Source organism: Marmota flaviventris, chromosome 2 (assembly GCF_047511675.1).
Source record: "Marmota flaviventris isolate mMarFla1 chromosome 2, mMarFla1.hap1, whole genome shotgun sequence".
Taxonomy (NCBI): Eukaryota; Metazoa; Chordata; class Mammalia; order Rodentia; family Sciuridae; genus Marmota; species Marmota flaviventris.
In genome coordinates this window covers 142,865,474-142,882,633 of record NC_092499.1, presented here as the reverse complement: position 1 = coordinate 142,882,633, position 17,160 = coordinate 142,865,474, and the positions used below count along the sequence as shown (strand labels likewise).

Below are 17,160 nucleotides of genomic sequence, written 5' to 3'. Positions count from 1 at the left end.
AAGTGCTGAAATGGACTATCAAATGAAGATAACAGAATACCTGTTTCTAAAGGGAGTTGCGGGAATTAAATGAAATAAAACCCGTGAAATGTGCAGCATAAGGCTTACACGACAGTGAGCCCATTACTTTTCCACGGGGTCCCTAGTCCAGGGGGACCCGGGCCATCAGCAGAAAGAGCGCAGCCCCGACCCGGCTGATGGCCTGCCCCGCCCACGCGGGGCTGCAGCCCGTCGAATGACTCCGTGCAACGTGTTGGTGGCGGCGGCGCGGGCTCTTCCGGGCTCCGCAGCTTCCTGCCCAGCACCGCGCAGTCGCCTCCGCCGCGGGAGCCCGGGCACAGGCCTTGCGTTGGTGCGGACCCGGGGTAGCTGCGCGCCCCGAGCCACCCGTCCACACTATGAGCGCCGCTCCGCCGCCCGCTCGGCTGCTGCTGCCGCTGCTGTTGCTTGCGCTCCTGGCCGCGCCCGCCGCCCGCGCCCGCAGAGCCGAGTCCGCCCCCGCGCCGCAGCCAGACCCCGAGCGCCAGGAGCGGCCGCCGCCCGGACCCGGGCCCGGGAACTCCACCCGGCCTGGGGTTGGGGCAGCGGGTGGAGGCAGCTCCAACAGCAGCGGCGATGCCTTGGTGACCCGCATCTCCACCCTTCTCCGCGACCTGCCCACCCTGAAGGCTGCTGTGATCGTGGCGTGCGCCTTCAGCGCCCTCCTCATCGCCTGCCTGCTGCTGCGCGTCTTCAGGTGGGTCCAGCCGCTCTCTTCATTTTCCATGGGCCGAGCGGGTGGCATCACCCAATCTGCTGCCACCGCGCCTGCCCGAGCCGCGCGCACAGGTGCTCGATTCCGCCTCATCTCATCATCTTGGTGTGCTCCCGCCAGCCAGGGACCTCTCTTCCCTTCCTGGGCAGGGTGGGTTCGGTTTGTTGGGTGTGCACATCTGTTTTTTCGTGGTGAACATTTTAGAAATTTTCTCTCCTTTCTTTTAGAATAGTGGATTCCATTTGTTAATTCTGCTAATGCTTAGTACTAACAACAGTGCTCTGAATTCTGACAGCAGTCCAAAGAGTTTATTTTTATACCTGTTTCATAAATGAGGAAAACATTTTCAGAGGAAAGGAGGCTTACCCGAGTAACTCAGTGGTGGAGGTAGAATTTGAACTTGTGTCCTTTTAACTTCAATCTTGCTGTCCCTTCTGTGAATTTCATCTGTAGATTCTTCATGCCCAATGCACTTTCTTCTTTTTCTGCTGCAGAAAGAAACAGTTTGTTGCACGGGGCATCTTCAGAATGCCTGTTGGAGGCCTGCTTTACACGTAGAGTTGGTGCTGGATTTCAGGATGCTTGGTGCCCCTTGGTGGTCTTATTGTCTGTCCATTACTGGAGGATTCAGAAGCTCTCTACCCCCCTAAGCTTTTCCAGTCAACATTCTCAGGGGGATGATGGATCTTGAGAGGCTTTTGTAGGTTGCTCAAGGTCAAGAAGGAAGTATCTGGGAGATTAGGAAATGCTTGGGATATTGGGATATTTCCCCCTAATCCCTAAGAAATCTTGTTTTTGTAGGAAATGAACTAAACATGTCCTGTTGCTTAGGTTGCTCCCCACACCCGGAAATCTGTGTGTGTCATTTATTCCCTGCCCATTGCCTCAAACACTGGGCTTTGGTATTTGATAGCCATTGAGGGTATGGGGCCAGGGGCCTGCTCTTCTAATTAGCATTTTCATTGTAGAAGCAGAAAGCAAACCTGGGAAAGGCAGAGCTGGGAGCAGTCTGTTGAGGTGTGCTCTTGGTTTTGTGGGACATTGAATCCAGGATTTTTCTTCTGAGTCTGATTAAAAGTCAGTGGTCTGAGAAAATGGAGAGTGGGGAACAGGGATCCACATTGATCCGCTGCCTTGGGTCAGGCCATGTTGTCCTTGCTATGCTGGTCTCCTTGCTGTTTTCTGGATTCACTCCACCCTTCTCATTGCCCTCCCACCACTGCTTGCAAACTGCAGTGGCTCATTTTGGCCACCATCTAGGCATGGAACTACCTAAGCATGGCATTTGGAGTGCGTACGTATTGGCCCCAGCTTACCCTTTAGCCAGCCCTTCTGAGCCTGTCTCTCATCCCTTGCTCCTTTCCTGTTGCTCCATGGTGCTGGCTTGTGCTTTCCTATTTCTGGCCTGAAGCCTACTCTGCACCTATCAAGACTACACGTGGTCACTGATACCAACCTTCCGTTCTCCTTCCTCTGTATAGTTTTCCTGAACAATCAAAAGAGGCTGTTGCTTCCCCCCCCCCTTCCCCCCGTTGGTACTGGGGATTGAACCCAGGGGTGCTTAACCACTGAGCTACATCCTCAGCCCTTTTTATTTTATTTTTTTTTATTTTGAGACAGTGTCTTGCTAAGTTGCTGAGGCTGGCTTTGAACTTGTGAACCTCCTGCCTCGGCCCCCCAAGTTGGTGAAATTAAAGGCATGTACCACCAAGCCAGGCTTATCTTTTACTATTCTGTCCTCCCCAACCCTATTCTTGGGCATTCTTCAATACAGCCTTTATCCTGCCATGCTGGGGGCCCAGCTCCCAAACTCAGCAGAAAGCACTGGAGGGTGGGGATGCCCAGTTCATGTTAGTGTCTCCATGTCTGATTTGGACATGCCACAGAGGCACATTGTCATTTACTGACTTCCTAATTGATCAATTGGCGTAAGCTAATGCCCAGAGCAGCTTTGAGTCTGGAGGTTTGAAACATTTAGTTTAAAATAGGCTGAGCCCACAAGACTGTGTATTTTTTAGAAGGTATTTGAACTATTTTTCCCGTCTGCTCTTTATTATCCAGGAGTGGGGGAGAAAAGGAGGCAGCATGAGGCCAGATGTGAGGGGATGGAGCCTCCTGTTTGAGCAGCTTAGAAACCGTTAAAATTAGAAGTGTGGAAGAGCTGTGATCACAAGAGAAGCTGACTATGGTCATGATCTGCCTCTGCCTGGTAAAGCATTATTGTTTGGGTGGATAGCTGCCACCCACCCTGGATTCCAATTTAGACCAGAGCTTGTTACATTTTAATAGCTGGGAAGAACTTTGATGGTACCCAAGTACCCAAGTGCTCCTTTGCAGATGAGGAAGTTGCAGTCCAAAGGGTAGAACAAGTCATCACCAGCATCTAGAACCATCTACAAGTCTGTCTGGCCAAGCAGGGTCAACACTTGGTGGTGTGTTCTGTGGCTGCTCCCCCTTCCCCGTTCCTCTGTAGGCTTGGTTCATCATGCTTGCCAGATGCCTGCTCTGCTGGCCCGTGTCCTTACCTGTTTGCTCTCCAGCTTCTTAGCATGCAGGCACTGAGTTCTGACCATCCCACCACCCATGTCTCCCTGAGACCATCTCACTTCTGCCCATATCACCTTCCCCAATGAAGCATTCCTACATGCTGTGCCTTCTGCCTGGGTTACATCCTTCCCTTTTGTCTCCTTAGTCACAGCGATATCCCGTAGGCTGGGGTTCCTGACTCCATCCTCCACTCTCGCTAGCCCAACCTCCCTCTTCTGCTGGCATGTTGGTATCAGGTACGATGTGAGGGTCTACGAACTAAGAGCATGGTAAGTAGGAGGGCATACTAGTATCTACTAAAGGAATTCCCATGCATGCACCAGAAACCCCATTCCCAGGTATACACCAGCTACCCCCATTTCCCCCATATACAAAATCATAGATGCTGGGACAATGCTGGCTCTTTGTGACAAAGGTGCTGTCTCCTTTTCAAGCCTCCATTTTGGCTCTGCCCAGTTCCCCTCTGCTTACTGCTTCTGCCCTGATGGGCTCCCAGGGGTTCTCCAAGGGGACCATGTGGCCTGAGTGTCTTTTCCCATTCAGAATCTTGCCTGGAATCCTCTCTACCACCAGTATGCTAGCATGCTGTTTTCCCTCCTGTGTTTCCTTGTCTGAGCCTCCCTCAGGGCCCTCTGAGCTCCTGATGCACACCTCATTTTTAAATTTTCTCCTGGGAGCCCAGAGGGTTGCTGAAGTGTCCCTCTGACTTACCAGGCTGAGGGCTCCTGAGAGCAGGGCTGGCCTTAATCTTCTGTCTCTCTAACACCTGGTGTGGTCCCAGCCACAGGCTGGCATTTAATAAAGATATTTTTAGCGAAAGAATGTTGAACTCCCAACTGTTTTCCATTGCTGATGTAGAATAGGATGTCTACCATGAATAGATGAATGGCTGATATGGGATACCTGTGAGACGGGAATTTGGACGATGCCCATTCATTATCCTCACGGCATAGATGGAGGAGAAAGAGTGTAGCATTATTGCTTATAAAGTAGCAGTCCTAACCTATTTGTCTGTTTTCCCTGAAGGAGTCACTTTATCAGACTGCAGAAAAAACATGGATCCAAGAAAACCATTAAAATTAGAAGCAAAGAATACATATTGTAGTGAAAAATATATAAATATTTAATCAGAAAATTCCATTGCTAAAGTGGACACTGCAACATATATTCTTTGCTTCTAATGTTAATGATTAGAAGAAGAAACCAAAATGCGTGTGCATCTTGGCATTTTCAGAGCAGTTCTGTTTGATAGTGAAAAAGTTTAAATAACCTTTGTATCCACCATTTAGCATTGATTTGGTAAATGATGATAATCTGGTTTTAACAGCTGTTAAAAATAATGACACTGATATAATATTGGCTGTATATTTTTGAGTAAAATAGGTTACAAAACAACCTGGGTAATATGAGCTCATTTCAATGAATAAATTATAAATATGTACATATGCAGATATGCAAAGAAATCTGTTAGTATATGTGCATGTATGTAAATGTGGGTGATTCTTCCTTTATAATGTATTTATCATTCATGACACATTTCTGCATTGTCTGCAACATGTAGCCTGATTTCCTTCCCTGTGTGCACACTTAACTTGCCTGCATCCTTGGACATATCCTGCTGAGGATCTGAGGTATATGAGAGTATCTAGTGTATGTACCTGGGAATGGGGTTTCTGGTGCATGCATGGGAATTCCTTTAGTAGATACTAGTGTACCCTCCTACTTAACATGCTCTTAGTTCTTAGACCCTCACATCGTATCTGATACTTATTACCTCACTTTCTGATGCTTTTCCATCAGATGAGTATAATTTGGTATCTCATTGCTCTGTCTTAGCTGGGCACCTCTGGTGCACCCTTGTGCTCCCAGGGGTCTGGGAGGCTGAGGCAGGAGCAAGTTTGAGGCCAGCCTAGGCAACTTAGCAAGACCCTGTCTCCAAATAAAATATAAAAAAAAGGGCTGGGGCTGTAGTTCAGTGGTAGAATGCCCCAGTTCTACAAAAAACAAAACAAAACAAAACAAAAAAACCACACACACACACAAAAAACACCAAAAAAACAAAAACAAAAACAAAAAACAAATCATTGCTCTGTTTTCTATTTATTTATTTCTATTCATGGTAGACATCATATTCTACCATTAATCTTAATCTTATTTCTCTGTCTGCAGAATAATTTCCACCTTTTAAGATGGGGGGTCAAACTGGAAGGAGGGATAGGTGGTCTGGAGGTAGTTTACCCTCTGATGGGATCCCCTGTGTTTACTGCTTGGTACCTTAGGGAGAGCTGATGGGATGTCAACAAAGAGGCTGTGTATTGGAGCAGAAAATTGGGATTTCTCCTATTTTTTTTTTTTTTAAATACTGGGAAACATTTGGTGGGGTTGCACAGATGCGGGGCTATCGCCTGTAGGCCAGTGACTGCTGTTATCAGGCCTTTCTCCCCAGGAGTTTCCTTAGAACACTTTACTCTTTGAGTTCTGGGATGGGATGTGGGTGTGTGTATGTGTGGGGAGGGCCAAATCCCACTTCACCTTCTGGTGTCTTCTAGATGGGGTTGGGGGAAGCCAGGGAAAGTTTGCCATGTTGAAACCACAGCTTTCCTTTTCCAGTTTTGGTGGGTCACTTGTGTTCGCTGTGCAGGCTCCATTTCTCTCACAACTCCCTGTTGCATACCCAGCCACTTCTTATTTCCAAATATCTCTAAAATCATCTTATCTGAAAGGAGGATTCATTATGGTGCTTCTCCAGGGATCAGAGGATGGATTCTGGGTAATCTGACATTGCCCGGCTGCAGGTGGCAAAGGCGCCTGAAGACATTGATACCATAGAGGCTTGATTTGCTGAGCCGGGTCTTAGAGAAGTTTCTTACTTACCTTGGGTTCCCCAGGTTTTCTGTGATGTGTTTTCATTTGTGATAATAAGAAAAGTCATTTAATATAAAAGTTTAGTACCTCTAGCATTTAGGGGAAGTGGTCATTTTGGATTTTGGAATGATTCTAGTTATTGGTCATTAGTATGTCAATGTAATTTGAATGAATTAGAGCTTTGGGTGGAGCTATGGTTAGAAGATTCAGCCTCTCCTTCTGAGTTTGAGAGAGAATGTGGGACTTGTTGATCATCAGTAGGTCATTTCTGAGTGTTGACCAAGGCTTTGAGTTGAAGGAGAAAACTGTAGAATGGTACATACTCATCTTCTTTCACTTTCAATTTTATATAAACACAGTGAAGAAATGTTAAATCTGATTCAGGAAAAATCCAGATTTTTTTTTTTAAATAATAGAAAGTGTGCTTTTGATTTAGTTCTCTAAAAGATCATGGCACATGGAAGGAAAAAGTTTCCCTAACTGGGGAGGATTTTTGCCCCCAGTGTCATTTGGCTATGCCCAGAGAACTTTCTGATTGGCAGGACTGGGGTGGCGGGGTAGGGGGAAGATTACTATTGGTATCTACTGAGTAGAGGCCAGGATGCTGTTCAGCATCCTACAATGTACAGGACAACCCCCAAAGAATTACAGCCACAAACATCAAGGGTTTGGGGGTTGAGAAACTCTTGGATCCTGGCTTTAAGACCTTCTAGTTGTCTGATGTGAGCAGTTTTTTGAACCTTACTGGACATCCGTTTCCTATCATTAATTACAGTATAAGCTTCCAAGGACTGTTGGGACATTTAGAATAAGATTGTGTTGGGGCTAAGGTTGTGGCTCAGTGGTAGAGTGCTTACGTAGCAAGCACCCTGGGTTCGATCCTCAGTATCACATAAAAAAATAAATAAAATAAAGGTATTGTGTCCAACTACGACTAAAAAATAAATTAAAAAAAAAAGATTGTGTCAATCAAGTCCCTGGCTCTCCTTTAAGCAGCCAAGTGTCCTATTGTATTTAAAAATATGATTCTGAAAACAGATGTGATTCTTACCAAACCTTTTAATCTTCTGCTCATAACTAAGGATTAGCCATATGACCAAAATAATCAGACAGGTGCCTCTGCCTCTTAGGCTTTTTCAAATGAGATCCATGAACTTCAGCCTTGTGAGCTTCTTTGACTCTTCAGCTCCCTGATGAAGAACGTGTCTCATGACTGCCCTTATTAGCAGGCTGGTGAGGACCTGGCACCTGCCACTGAATCCTTCTATCAAATTGAAAAGGGAGAAAAACCCCTCTTTAATTTAACCCTGAGCCCTCTGGCTTATAGGGCTTGGCCATAGTCTCATGCTCATGTATTCTTTTCATTCGAGGGTCTTTGCAAACACAGGCCCTTTCTTGTAACACCAGGCACATCTAGGAGTAAGTGGGGGTGGGAGGGCCTGTGAAGGGGCCTCAGTGTCAGTGTCCACAGAGCATCCTGCAGGATTTATCAGGGGTGATTGTCTGCTTCAGGATTTGAGCAGAGAAGGCTTCCTGGGTTATACTGGGTACTTTAGTATTGTGACTGATGTTTGGATCTAACCATTTTCAAGGGAAGTTCTGGAAGCATGCATTTAGAATTATTTTGTTATGGTTCCACTTAAAAAAAAAATCTCTACTTAATCTAAGGGCAGTCTTCCAGGAAACTATCCTTGATATTTATTTTCCTGGAGGTGCAGGGAAGAGGAAGCCCATTCTTGCTGGCAGGTATGGCTTAAGAGCATGGTTGTTCCAGCCATGGGGCTCTGGGGTCCTGTAACCTCTTAGGTGTGGGCTTTCTTCATATTCAGAAGCTCCTCAAACTCACCCCACTCCCACATTGTACAGATGAGGAAACTGAGGCCCGAAAGTGGGGATGGTTTGTTAAGGTCACCCGGGGGTTTGCAAGAAGAGTGTCAGCACCACACAGTCAGCACCTAGGAGAAATCATGGTTGAGTGGGCAGAGTTCTTCCTAATGAACACAGGGAGCTGTGCTGGGTGGGGAGCCCATCAGAGGCCCAGAAGTGTCCAGTTCAGTCTGGGAGGGAGGATGATGCCCTTGAATGGCTCTTCTTGGCACAAGAGAAGCCGTTCCCATTCAGAAGGGGAGGCATGCATCAAAAACAACGCTTGATAAACAGAAAGCATGCCACAGACTTGGGCCAGGGACAGAATGGTGTGGGAAGGCACTGTGGGGGAGGAGGATGTTCTAGGCTGGATGGGGGAAGTGGGTTTTGCTAGGAATAGACTTTGCAGAAGTGATCACTTGGAGATCATCATGATGACACTAATAATAATAGCAACCAACATTTACTAAGCCCTCACAGTACCAGGCTCTGTGCTGAGCATTTTTTTTCCTGGCTCCTGTGAAGGGTGGTCTCTTAGGGTCCCCATTTTTCAGTTGAGTGAACCAAGGCACAGAGTGATGAAGTGTCTAGGTCATGGCCACACGGTTGGGGGAGGGGAGGGGACTGACTCTCCCTTCCTCTGTTGCAGCAGATTTTGGAGGATGCCAGTTCCAGCCAGAGTATTTGGTGCTTTGGAGGGAGCTAGTGGGGGATTTGAATACAAGAGTGAAATAACCAAAGGGCTGCATTAGAAATGCTGTTCCAGTTTAGGTCTTCATAAATATTTGCTGAGCAAGTGGATAGACAGTGACATGGCTCTGATGGGGGTGTAGTCTGGTTGGGGACACCCGGGGAAGGTGTTGGAGGAACCAGTCAGGAGGGCTGGAGGCCGGGAGGCCCACGTGGATGAAGAGAAGAAAGAGGAAAGTGTCCGGTGAGTTGAAAGGCCTGGAGACGGGGCCTTTGTGAAGGGGGTGGCAGGCAGAAGGAAGACTTGATGAGGAAGAAGATGAAGTGCAGGGAAGATCTGTGTGGATGCAGCTGGACGTCTGGGCTTGGGAGGGGTTGGCAGCATCTGCTGAGAAGTGGTGGTGCTTGCAGGAGTGGGTGGTGAGGACTGATCGTGCCATGCCTCCCTTGCCATGGGCAGGGATGTGGACCCTAAAGGGCCATTTATGATGTGTATTTCAGAGCACAGTGACCTCAGAGCTTCCAGTTGCCCTGGATCCAACAAAAGGTTCCTCTTGGTCATTGGGCTGCAGCCCTTAAACCAACGAAGCCATCCTCAGAGGATGCCTTCTTTGCTTTAAATTTTGCTTCTCTCACCTGGCACTTCATGTAAAAACCAAATGGGCCCAGCCCTGTGCAAACACACCCGACAACTGGAGGAACAGGACTTGGGGTGCCGGCTGTGGCTGTCCTTCATATGGCTGTTCAAACAGGTCAAACCCAGGGCGTGCTGGCTTTGTCTGGGAGGATGAGAGTTGATCCATCCCTCAGGGATTGAGAGCGGGAAGGAGCAACAGGATGAGGAGCAGATGGAAGTGAAACACGGGAGTGTAATGAAAAAGAGCCCCAGGACTTGAAGTTGAGCTCCGTGGGGTCAGCTGGCTCAGGGTGTACAATCCTTTAGGAAGCAGAAACTCCCGGCAGCACAGTGTTGTGTGCTGCATGCCACTTTGGGGTCTGTCACAGGGGCACCACTTTGTTATTCCTGAGGCCGGGGGAGGGGAAGCATCTGGGTTATGTAAATAATGGCCAGTGTCTGCTGATCACTGTTACTGCTGGGGAAGAGAGATAAGGGAGACCCGGGTTGAACATGCGTATCACTACATCTGTCTGGGCTCATGAGATTTCAGCTGAATTATTAAATATCACTCATACTTATGACCAAGTAAACATTGGCCCGGAAACTGAGTCAGAATTTGTAAACGGATGGCCCATGAGTTGGAAAATATGACCCACAGACATGTTCTTGTGTTTTGTTTTGATCAGCACAGTGATCACAAAAACTGAGATAGTTGAGAATACTTAAAAATTGGGAATCTTCCCATAAAAATCTGGAGCTCCTGCTTCTTTTGACAGATGGGGTACTTGGAAGTACAGGGCCTCTGGTTCATGGGGCAGCAAGTGACAGGGGCTGCATAGTTGCTGCCCCCTCTAGGCTGGGCATGGTGTCACTCTTCAGGCTTCCTTGACTTGAAGGCAGAGCGTTGGTCACCAGTTGTCATTGTGTTTGTACCTGTGTTTATTTCACACCAGTTCTGCTTCATGGGTTTCCTGCATCTACAGGGCACTGGTGCATTTCAGTAGTGGACCTGGTACTCTGAGTCATTGTGCTCGAGTGTGTACTGGGTGCTGGGACAGAGGGGTCACAGAGGGGAGGGAAAGAGCAGCTCCAGGACAGGAGTAAGGAGTGGTTACATCTGGAAGGCTCTCCAGCTTCATGTTCCAGAGGGCTCAGTGGGGTCAGGGCAGAGCTGGGCTGTGGGAGTCTTGAAGTAACTCACTGAGCTGGAGGGAAGTGCTTTGTGTCACATGATGCTGCATTTGTCTGAAGATGCTCATTGCAGTGGAGCAGGTGGTGTTTGCCTGTCTCAGTGGCCTGTTGAATCTGCATTCAAGGGAAAGTGTTGGGTGGAGCTCAGGGGACTATATGCCCAGGGCAGGGAGGGAGGGAAAGTGAGCGTGTCTTGGTGGTAGGTGGTGGCAGGTCTGCCACTGAGACCCTGACTGACCCATGGATGCTCTGGGGGCCTCTGGCATCTTCTTCTGGAAGCCAGGGCTGGAAAGCAGGTTTTGGGGTCCTGTTCTTCCTTTTGTCAAGTAGTTGGTTTTCTTGGGGTGGCACAGTTATTTCTTATGTTCTGAGGAGGTGGTGCAGAGTAGAGCTCAGGGGTCAAAGACGAAACAGGCCTGTGCTCAGAATGCTGGGTGCCACCACTTGGCGTTGAAGCTCACCTGTTATGTCACCCTGCCCCCAATGTGCACTCACAGCAGCTGCTTGCTTCAGTCTCTCCACCCATGTTCCATTTTTCATTGTTTTTTATTACGATTTCTAAATGTTAGAGGTCAAATGTGCTGCTGTGTCAAGTAGGGTGGTTTCAACAGAACCCGGGGCTGGGAACTACAGAGCCACTTGAGGGGGCTTCAACGTGGAACAGTTAGGTGAAGGAACAGCCTGTGTTTCTGGGTTTGGGTTCTGAAGTGATCAGGTAAGTGGAGCACAGCCACACTGAGGAGGCCACAGGCAGCCCCTGGGTGAGCTCTGGGAGCAGGTTCCCTGCCAGGAGGGCCGGTCACAACCTGGTCCACTTTGAAATTAATTTTAATTACTTCCTCTGAATTTTAATTTGTTTCCTGTTTTAAAAACAGATAATATATTCATGTGGTTCAGAATGCACAGAGAACAAAAGAGCACAGAGGGGGAAATCTCCTTCATTTCTTTTCTTTTCTTTTTGATACTGGAAATCGAACCCAGGGGTTCAATTTTTATTTTTAAATTTTGAGACAGGGTTTCATTAAGTCGCTTAGGCCTTGCTAAGTTGCTGCAGCTGGCCTTGAACCTAGATCCTCCTGCCTCAGCCTTCCGAGTTGCTGGGAATATAGGCATGTGCCATCACCCCACCTCTTGAAAAATCTCCTTTTTGCCCTTGTCCCTCATCTTCCTAATTTTCCTACTGGATGCTGTCAATGTCCTGTGAATCTTTCCAGAGAGATTTTTATAAATATAGAAACAAAGAATGTAATGTACACACATACACACACACACAGTCTTCCCTATTTTGTAACAACTTTATTGAGATGTAATTTACAGACCATATAGTTCACCATTTAAAGTGTCCAGCTCAATGGTTTTAGTATATTCACAGAGTTCTGCTGCCGCAGTCTGGCTGCAGCAAAATAACCGGGGGGTGACGAGGAACTTGTGTAGATTGATACAGCAGGAGAGGGAGCCGTTTATTGTAGGACAGGAGGGGTATATATACATTCCACACAGCTTATCTTAATTAACATAAATTAGATACAGCAGTCAACCAATAAGGAATCTCCACACTTAATGGCTCGCTGGCGTTACTTCACAAACCACTCCCTCTGCAAAATGCCAGGCGCCATCTTGACTTGTTTACAGACTCTAACATTTCCACCTTTTGTTTAATTTAAATATCGACCATAGTGGTTTTTACACAAACACCATAAATAATCTGCTACAAGCAGAAGGGGAGGATACAAAATGCCACAATACCAAGACAATTGATGGCTCCATGCAAGAAGCCCTTGGAAAAATTATACCAGCAATGACACCGTTAGCAAAGATACCGAGTTAACAATTTGTTGTAGATTACAGTTTGTTGTCTCAGTCCAGGTAAAGCAGTGTCTCAATAGATTAACTCACAGTCCAGGTAAATCACAGTCCAGGTTAAGTTCTGCAGGCAGCTAGCTTAAATCACAGTCCAGGTAAGTTCTGCAGGCAGCTAGCTTGATCCGAAGTTTCGTCCAGTTCTCAGCAACACTGGAAATTCTTCCACCTTCGTCTTCACCGGCACTGGGACCAAGGCAGGAACTCTGGCAATGATGCTGAAGAAAATCCTGTAGTATTCCACTAAGAAAACAACCTTCTGAACAATTTAGTGCATTATCTCAAGGTTTTTTTACATTTGAAATAAACCTTAATGGTGCTCATTATTCATCAGCTTCCAGGTGTGGGAGAACCATTGTAGTTACTGGCCTTGGAAATGATCAAACTTCAGGGACACAGGCCGTCTTCCGCCTGCAGCGTCCCGGGCAGCCCCAGATGGCCCCGAAGAGAGTCTGGGGAGTGTCCCAGACTCAAACTGCCACTGGGCACAGGGAGCAAGAGCCTGTGAGACCGTGCCTCCGGGTCAGGTCTGGATTTGGGCTCTCGCAGTGGCGTCCCGCTCCCCCGGGCAGGGGGTGGGGAAGAGCCGGCTGCCGCCACTTGGAAAGTCCTTACTGCACCATGACCGGCTCGCGCACGTGGCAGCCACCACACCGATTCACGCACCCTCCGGTAACGAAAAGTATTCAGTAATAGCCTTTTGCTGCAACTTTTTTCCTGATAATCCTTCCTCCTCTGAACTTTCTTCTTTCTGACTAGAGTTCCTGGGCTTTCGTCAACACATGCCCTAACTATTCTTGGTTCCACTGGGGTGCCTCCTTCCCTTAGTAATTTACTTCTCACCCCTTCCATATTTTCGTCACAAAGACAATACAACATTTCAAGACAAAACAAGACACAAACATACTGTATCAATCTTCTCCATTTTCTCAAAATGGCCATTTTTCCTCTCGCCCTATCTGTCTAGGGACGAGCAGATTTGCTCCCGTCCTATCTGCGGACGGGCAGCTTTTTTTTGTCACTTACCCCCGAGTGTCCTGGGGCTCCTGGTACGCACCATCTGCTGCAGTCCGGCTGCAGCAAAATAACGGGGGGGGGGGGGGGGGGGGGTGACGAGGAACTTGTGTAGATTGATACAGCAGGAGTGGGAGCCCTTTATTTTAGGACAGGAGGGGTATATATACATTCCACACAGCTTAGCTTAATTAACATAAACTAGATACAGCAGTCAACCAATAAGGAATCTCCACACTTAATGGCTCCCTGGCGTTACTTCACAAACCACTCCCTCTGCAAAATGCCAGGCGCCATCTTGACTTGTTTACAGACTCTAATATTCTGCTTTCAGTCACTCAAATCAATTTTAGAATATGTTCATTACTCCAAGCTGAAACCCTGACATCATTGATGGTCGCTCTCCATGTACCTCCTCCCAGCTCTAGGCATACACTTACCTATGGATAGACTGTCTATGGATAGCTCTGGTGGACTTTTCATGGGAACAGAATCATGCAATATGTGGTCTCTTCTGATGGCTTATTTTATTTAGCATATAGTAGTGTTCCTTTGAGTGGATATACCACCCTTTGTCCGTTCATCAGTTGGGAGATATTTTGGGTTATTTCTACTTTTTGACTATTATGAATAGTTCTGCTCTGACCATTTTGTGTACAAGATTTTGTGTGGATTATTTTTCTTGCCCTTGGGTATATATATCTAGGAGTGCTGGGTCATATGGTAACTGTGTTTAACTATTTAAAGAACTGCCAAACTGTTTTTTTTTTTTTTAAATGATCACTCTATTTTGCATCTTATGAAGGTTACAGTTTAGTTGGTTGTTGTCTTTTTGATTATAGCCACCCTGGTGGGTGTGAAGTGATATCTCATTGTGGTTTTGATTTGCATTACATGGATGATTAATGCTATTGACCTTCTTTGCATGTGTTTATTGGCCATTTATATATACTCTTGAGAGGACTGTCTGTTAAGATTCTTTGTGTATTTTTAAACTAAAGTTGTCTTTTTTATTGAGGTCTAAAAGTTCTTTATATATTCTTATATTTTTCTCCCATTCTCTAGGTTATCTTTTCACTTGCTCGATTGTGTTCTTTGAAGCACAAAAGTTTTTAATTTTGATGAGGTCCGGTTTATCTACTTTTCTTTTTCTGCTTTAGCTTCTGGTATTCTATTTAAGAAGCCATTGCCTAATCCAGGGTCACAAAGGTTTGTGCTTTGTTTGCTTCTATGAGTTTTATAGTTTTAGCTCTTATATAGGTCTTTCATATTTACATACCTACATAGAAATTCCATTTTGAGGTAATTTTTATATATGATGTGATTTTAATTCTTTAATATTGTGTATAGAGTGGGTCCAACTTCACTTTTTTGCATGTAGAAATCTTCCCTATCTTTTAAAAAATCTTTTCTGTCTTTTACACGTACATGTGTGCACTGTTTGGTGCTAAAAGTTGTTTCATCATGGTGGCTGTTGTTACTGTCACTCCAATGGAGCAGATGGTGCAGGAGGACCAGGTGTGCTTAGAGTGTGGACTGTGCCCCACAGCAGGGATGGGGCCGGTGTTTGGAGATTCCAGGAGTTGCAACAAGGAGAAAACTCAGCCTGGTTGGGGTGTTCTGGGAAGACCCCAGGAGAACTAGGAATGCTTATGGCCCTTGGAGTAGATAGGGAGGAGGGTCCTGAAGATCTATCTCCAGAACCCCTGCCACACCTGGCAAGAGATAGAAATGCAAAGAAATGAGGGCTAAGAATGAATGATTTGCTCAGAGGGACACAGACAAGGGAGCTGCTCAGCTGAGGCCCCAACCTTATTCTCTCGTCTCCCTGTCTGCATTGCCAACTGCCACACTCCAAATCGAACTGACCCATGAGGGCTCAGGCTTATTTTGTTTTTATTTGTGGGGGAGGGTGGGAGAAGAAGGCCCCTCTGCAGTTCTGTTTGCTGGGCTCCAGGGCTCCCAGGACTCTGGGGCTCCCTCCCTCAGCCTCCTTGTTTGTCTAAGTGGGGTGCATGAGTGCTCACTGGAAACTCATTTCTGACCAGCTGTTGAAAGGTCCTTTCAGTAAACAAACCCTGTGGCTTTGGGATTACATTTCAGAGCAAAAGAATTCTAAACATCTCCTTTCTCTTGTTAGAAGTGTGCATTTGGGTTTGAATGAAAGATGAAATGGGCATTTAGTCGAGACCACCAATGTCTGTCTCTTCATTGAGGTAGTGGGGTTCCAGAAAAGAAAAGTTGTGGCAAAGGCTCCCCCCAACTCTTGGTACCCGCACTATGGGGGACTGGCGAGCAAGATCTTTACCCGTTTTTGATTCTGAATCTCCCTTTTTCTCTGCTATGCTTGGCAGATTTTTTGGGCTGCTTTCTTTCTTGTCCTACCCCCAATCCCACCCCCACACTCCACCCTGTAACAGGCCCTGTCAGTAGGATTTTGGGTCTGTGAACCCAAGTCTGACTCTGCACCTGGGCTCTTTTTAGAACCAGGTGCCTGTCTTTAAGCCACATGTGTCCCTGAGTAAGAGGGAGCTATGGCTCCCTTGGCTTAGCTGCCTACTGTCTCTGAGAGACGCAGGTGACCTCAGATTCTTGGCAGCTGTGTGGTCTTTGCTTTATCCCAGGCTCCTGTGCTTGTAAACAGTCCTGTGAGTTGGAGCCACCCGGATATTTGCTTTCTGAAAAAACCTGGCCACAGGTAGCCCTAAGCAGAAAATGTCATGCGATTGTCACCAGTGTACGGTTCTTTGTTTCTACAAAGGGAAGAGTCCTAGGGCTTAAAAGGGTTTGAGAAAATGAGAAAATTATACTGATGTGTGGAAGACTTACTATTAAAATGTTAAAAAAATCCCAAGATAGTGTTTATTATTATAGTGGTGGTTTCGCTTCATGCTGTGCCTCCCTTTGAGAATCCTTGGCAGTTAAATTCTTTAGGTTGTGTGTGACAGAAAATCTGGCCTGGAATTACTCTGGTGAAAAAAAAAAAAAAAAAGAGCTTTGTAGTTTTCAAAGAAGGCTGGCTTCATAGCAGATTTAGGATTTGGTCTCTCTCTCTCCCTCTCTTACAGGTTGGCTCTGTTTTCCATTCCTAGGAGGTAGAAAGATGGCTTACACTATTTAACTCTCAAGGTGAAGGGTGCGGCACCCACCTGTCCCTGTTCCATCCTTCCTTCCTAGGGAACGGTGGTTGGCTCTGATTGGTCACGCCTGCCTCCCCTCCCCCCTGCTATTGGTTGGCTCAGGGGTTGCTGCCATGCAATGATTGGCCCAGGCTTAATTCCTGTGTCCACTCGTGGAGCTGGGGGTGTGGCCAGGCAGAAAGAGGGAGGTAATGGATGCTGGGGAACTAACTGCAGAACAGCATGTGTCCTCAGGGAGTCCCTCTTGGGAAGGGTTGGAAGTGTGCCTAGATTGATGTGAAATAGGAATGAATGTGTGAGTTATGTTAAGTGACATGTTCCAGAAAGTGTAAGGAGGGCAAGGAGATTTTTTGGTGTTAAAAGTCAAGTGGTGGCAAAGTCTGGTCGGGGTGTGGAGTGGGGCTCTCTCTTGGGAGTGAGAGGGAAGTGGCAAGGGAGAACTGGCGCCTTGTTTATTGGCCAGTGCAGGGTGTCAAGGTGACCTTCTGGGGCAGCCTTTGGTCCTCCCAGGGATAACATGTGCATCCTGTGCCCTGCAGTTTTCCTGAATTGTTTGCATAGACTATACTTTTAAGCCCTGTACTCTCCTCTCTTCATGACACATTTCAAACTGT

General features: G+C 46.9%; 1 protein-coding gene across 1 annotated transcript in view; it reads left to right on the top strand.

The window, feature by feature from the left end:
- The first annotated feature begins 329 nt into the window (after positions 1 to 329).
- Positions 330 to 17,160, top strand: part of Fam174b (family with sequence similarity 174 member B) — a 33,250-nt gene continuing 16,419 nt past the window's right edge. The window contains exon 1 of the mRNA XM_027956180.2: positions 330 to 736. Within this exon, the coding sequence (XP_027811981.2) occupies positions 399 to 736 (338 nt within the window). The 5' untranslated portion in view covers positions 330 to 398. The remainder of the gene's footprint in view (positions 737 to 17,160) is intronic.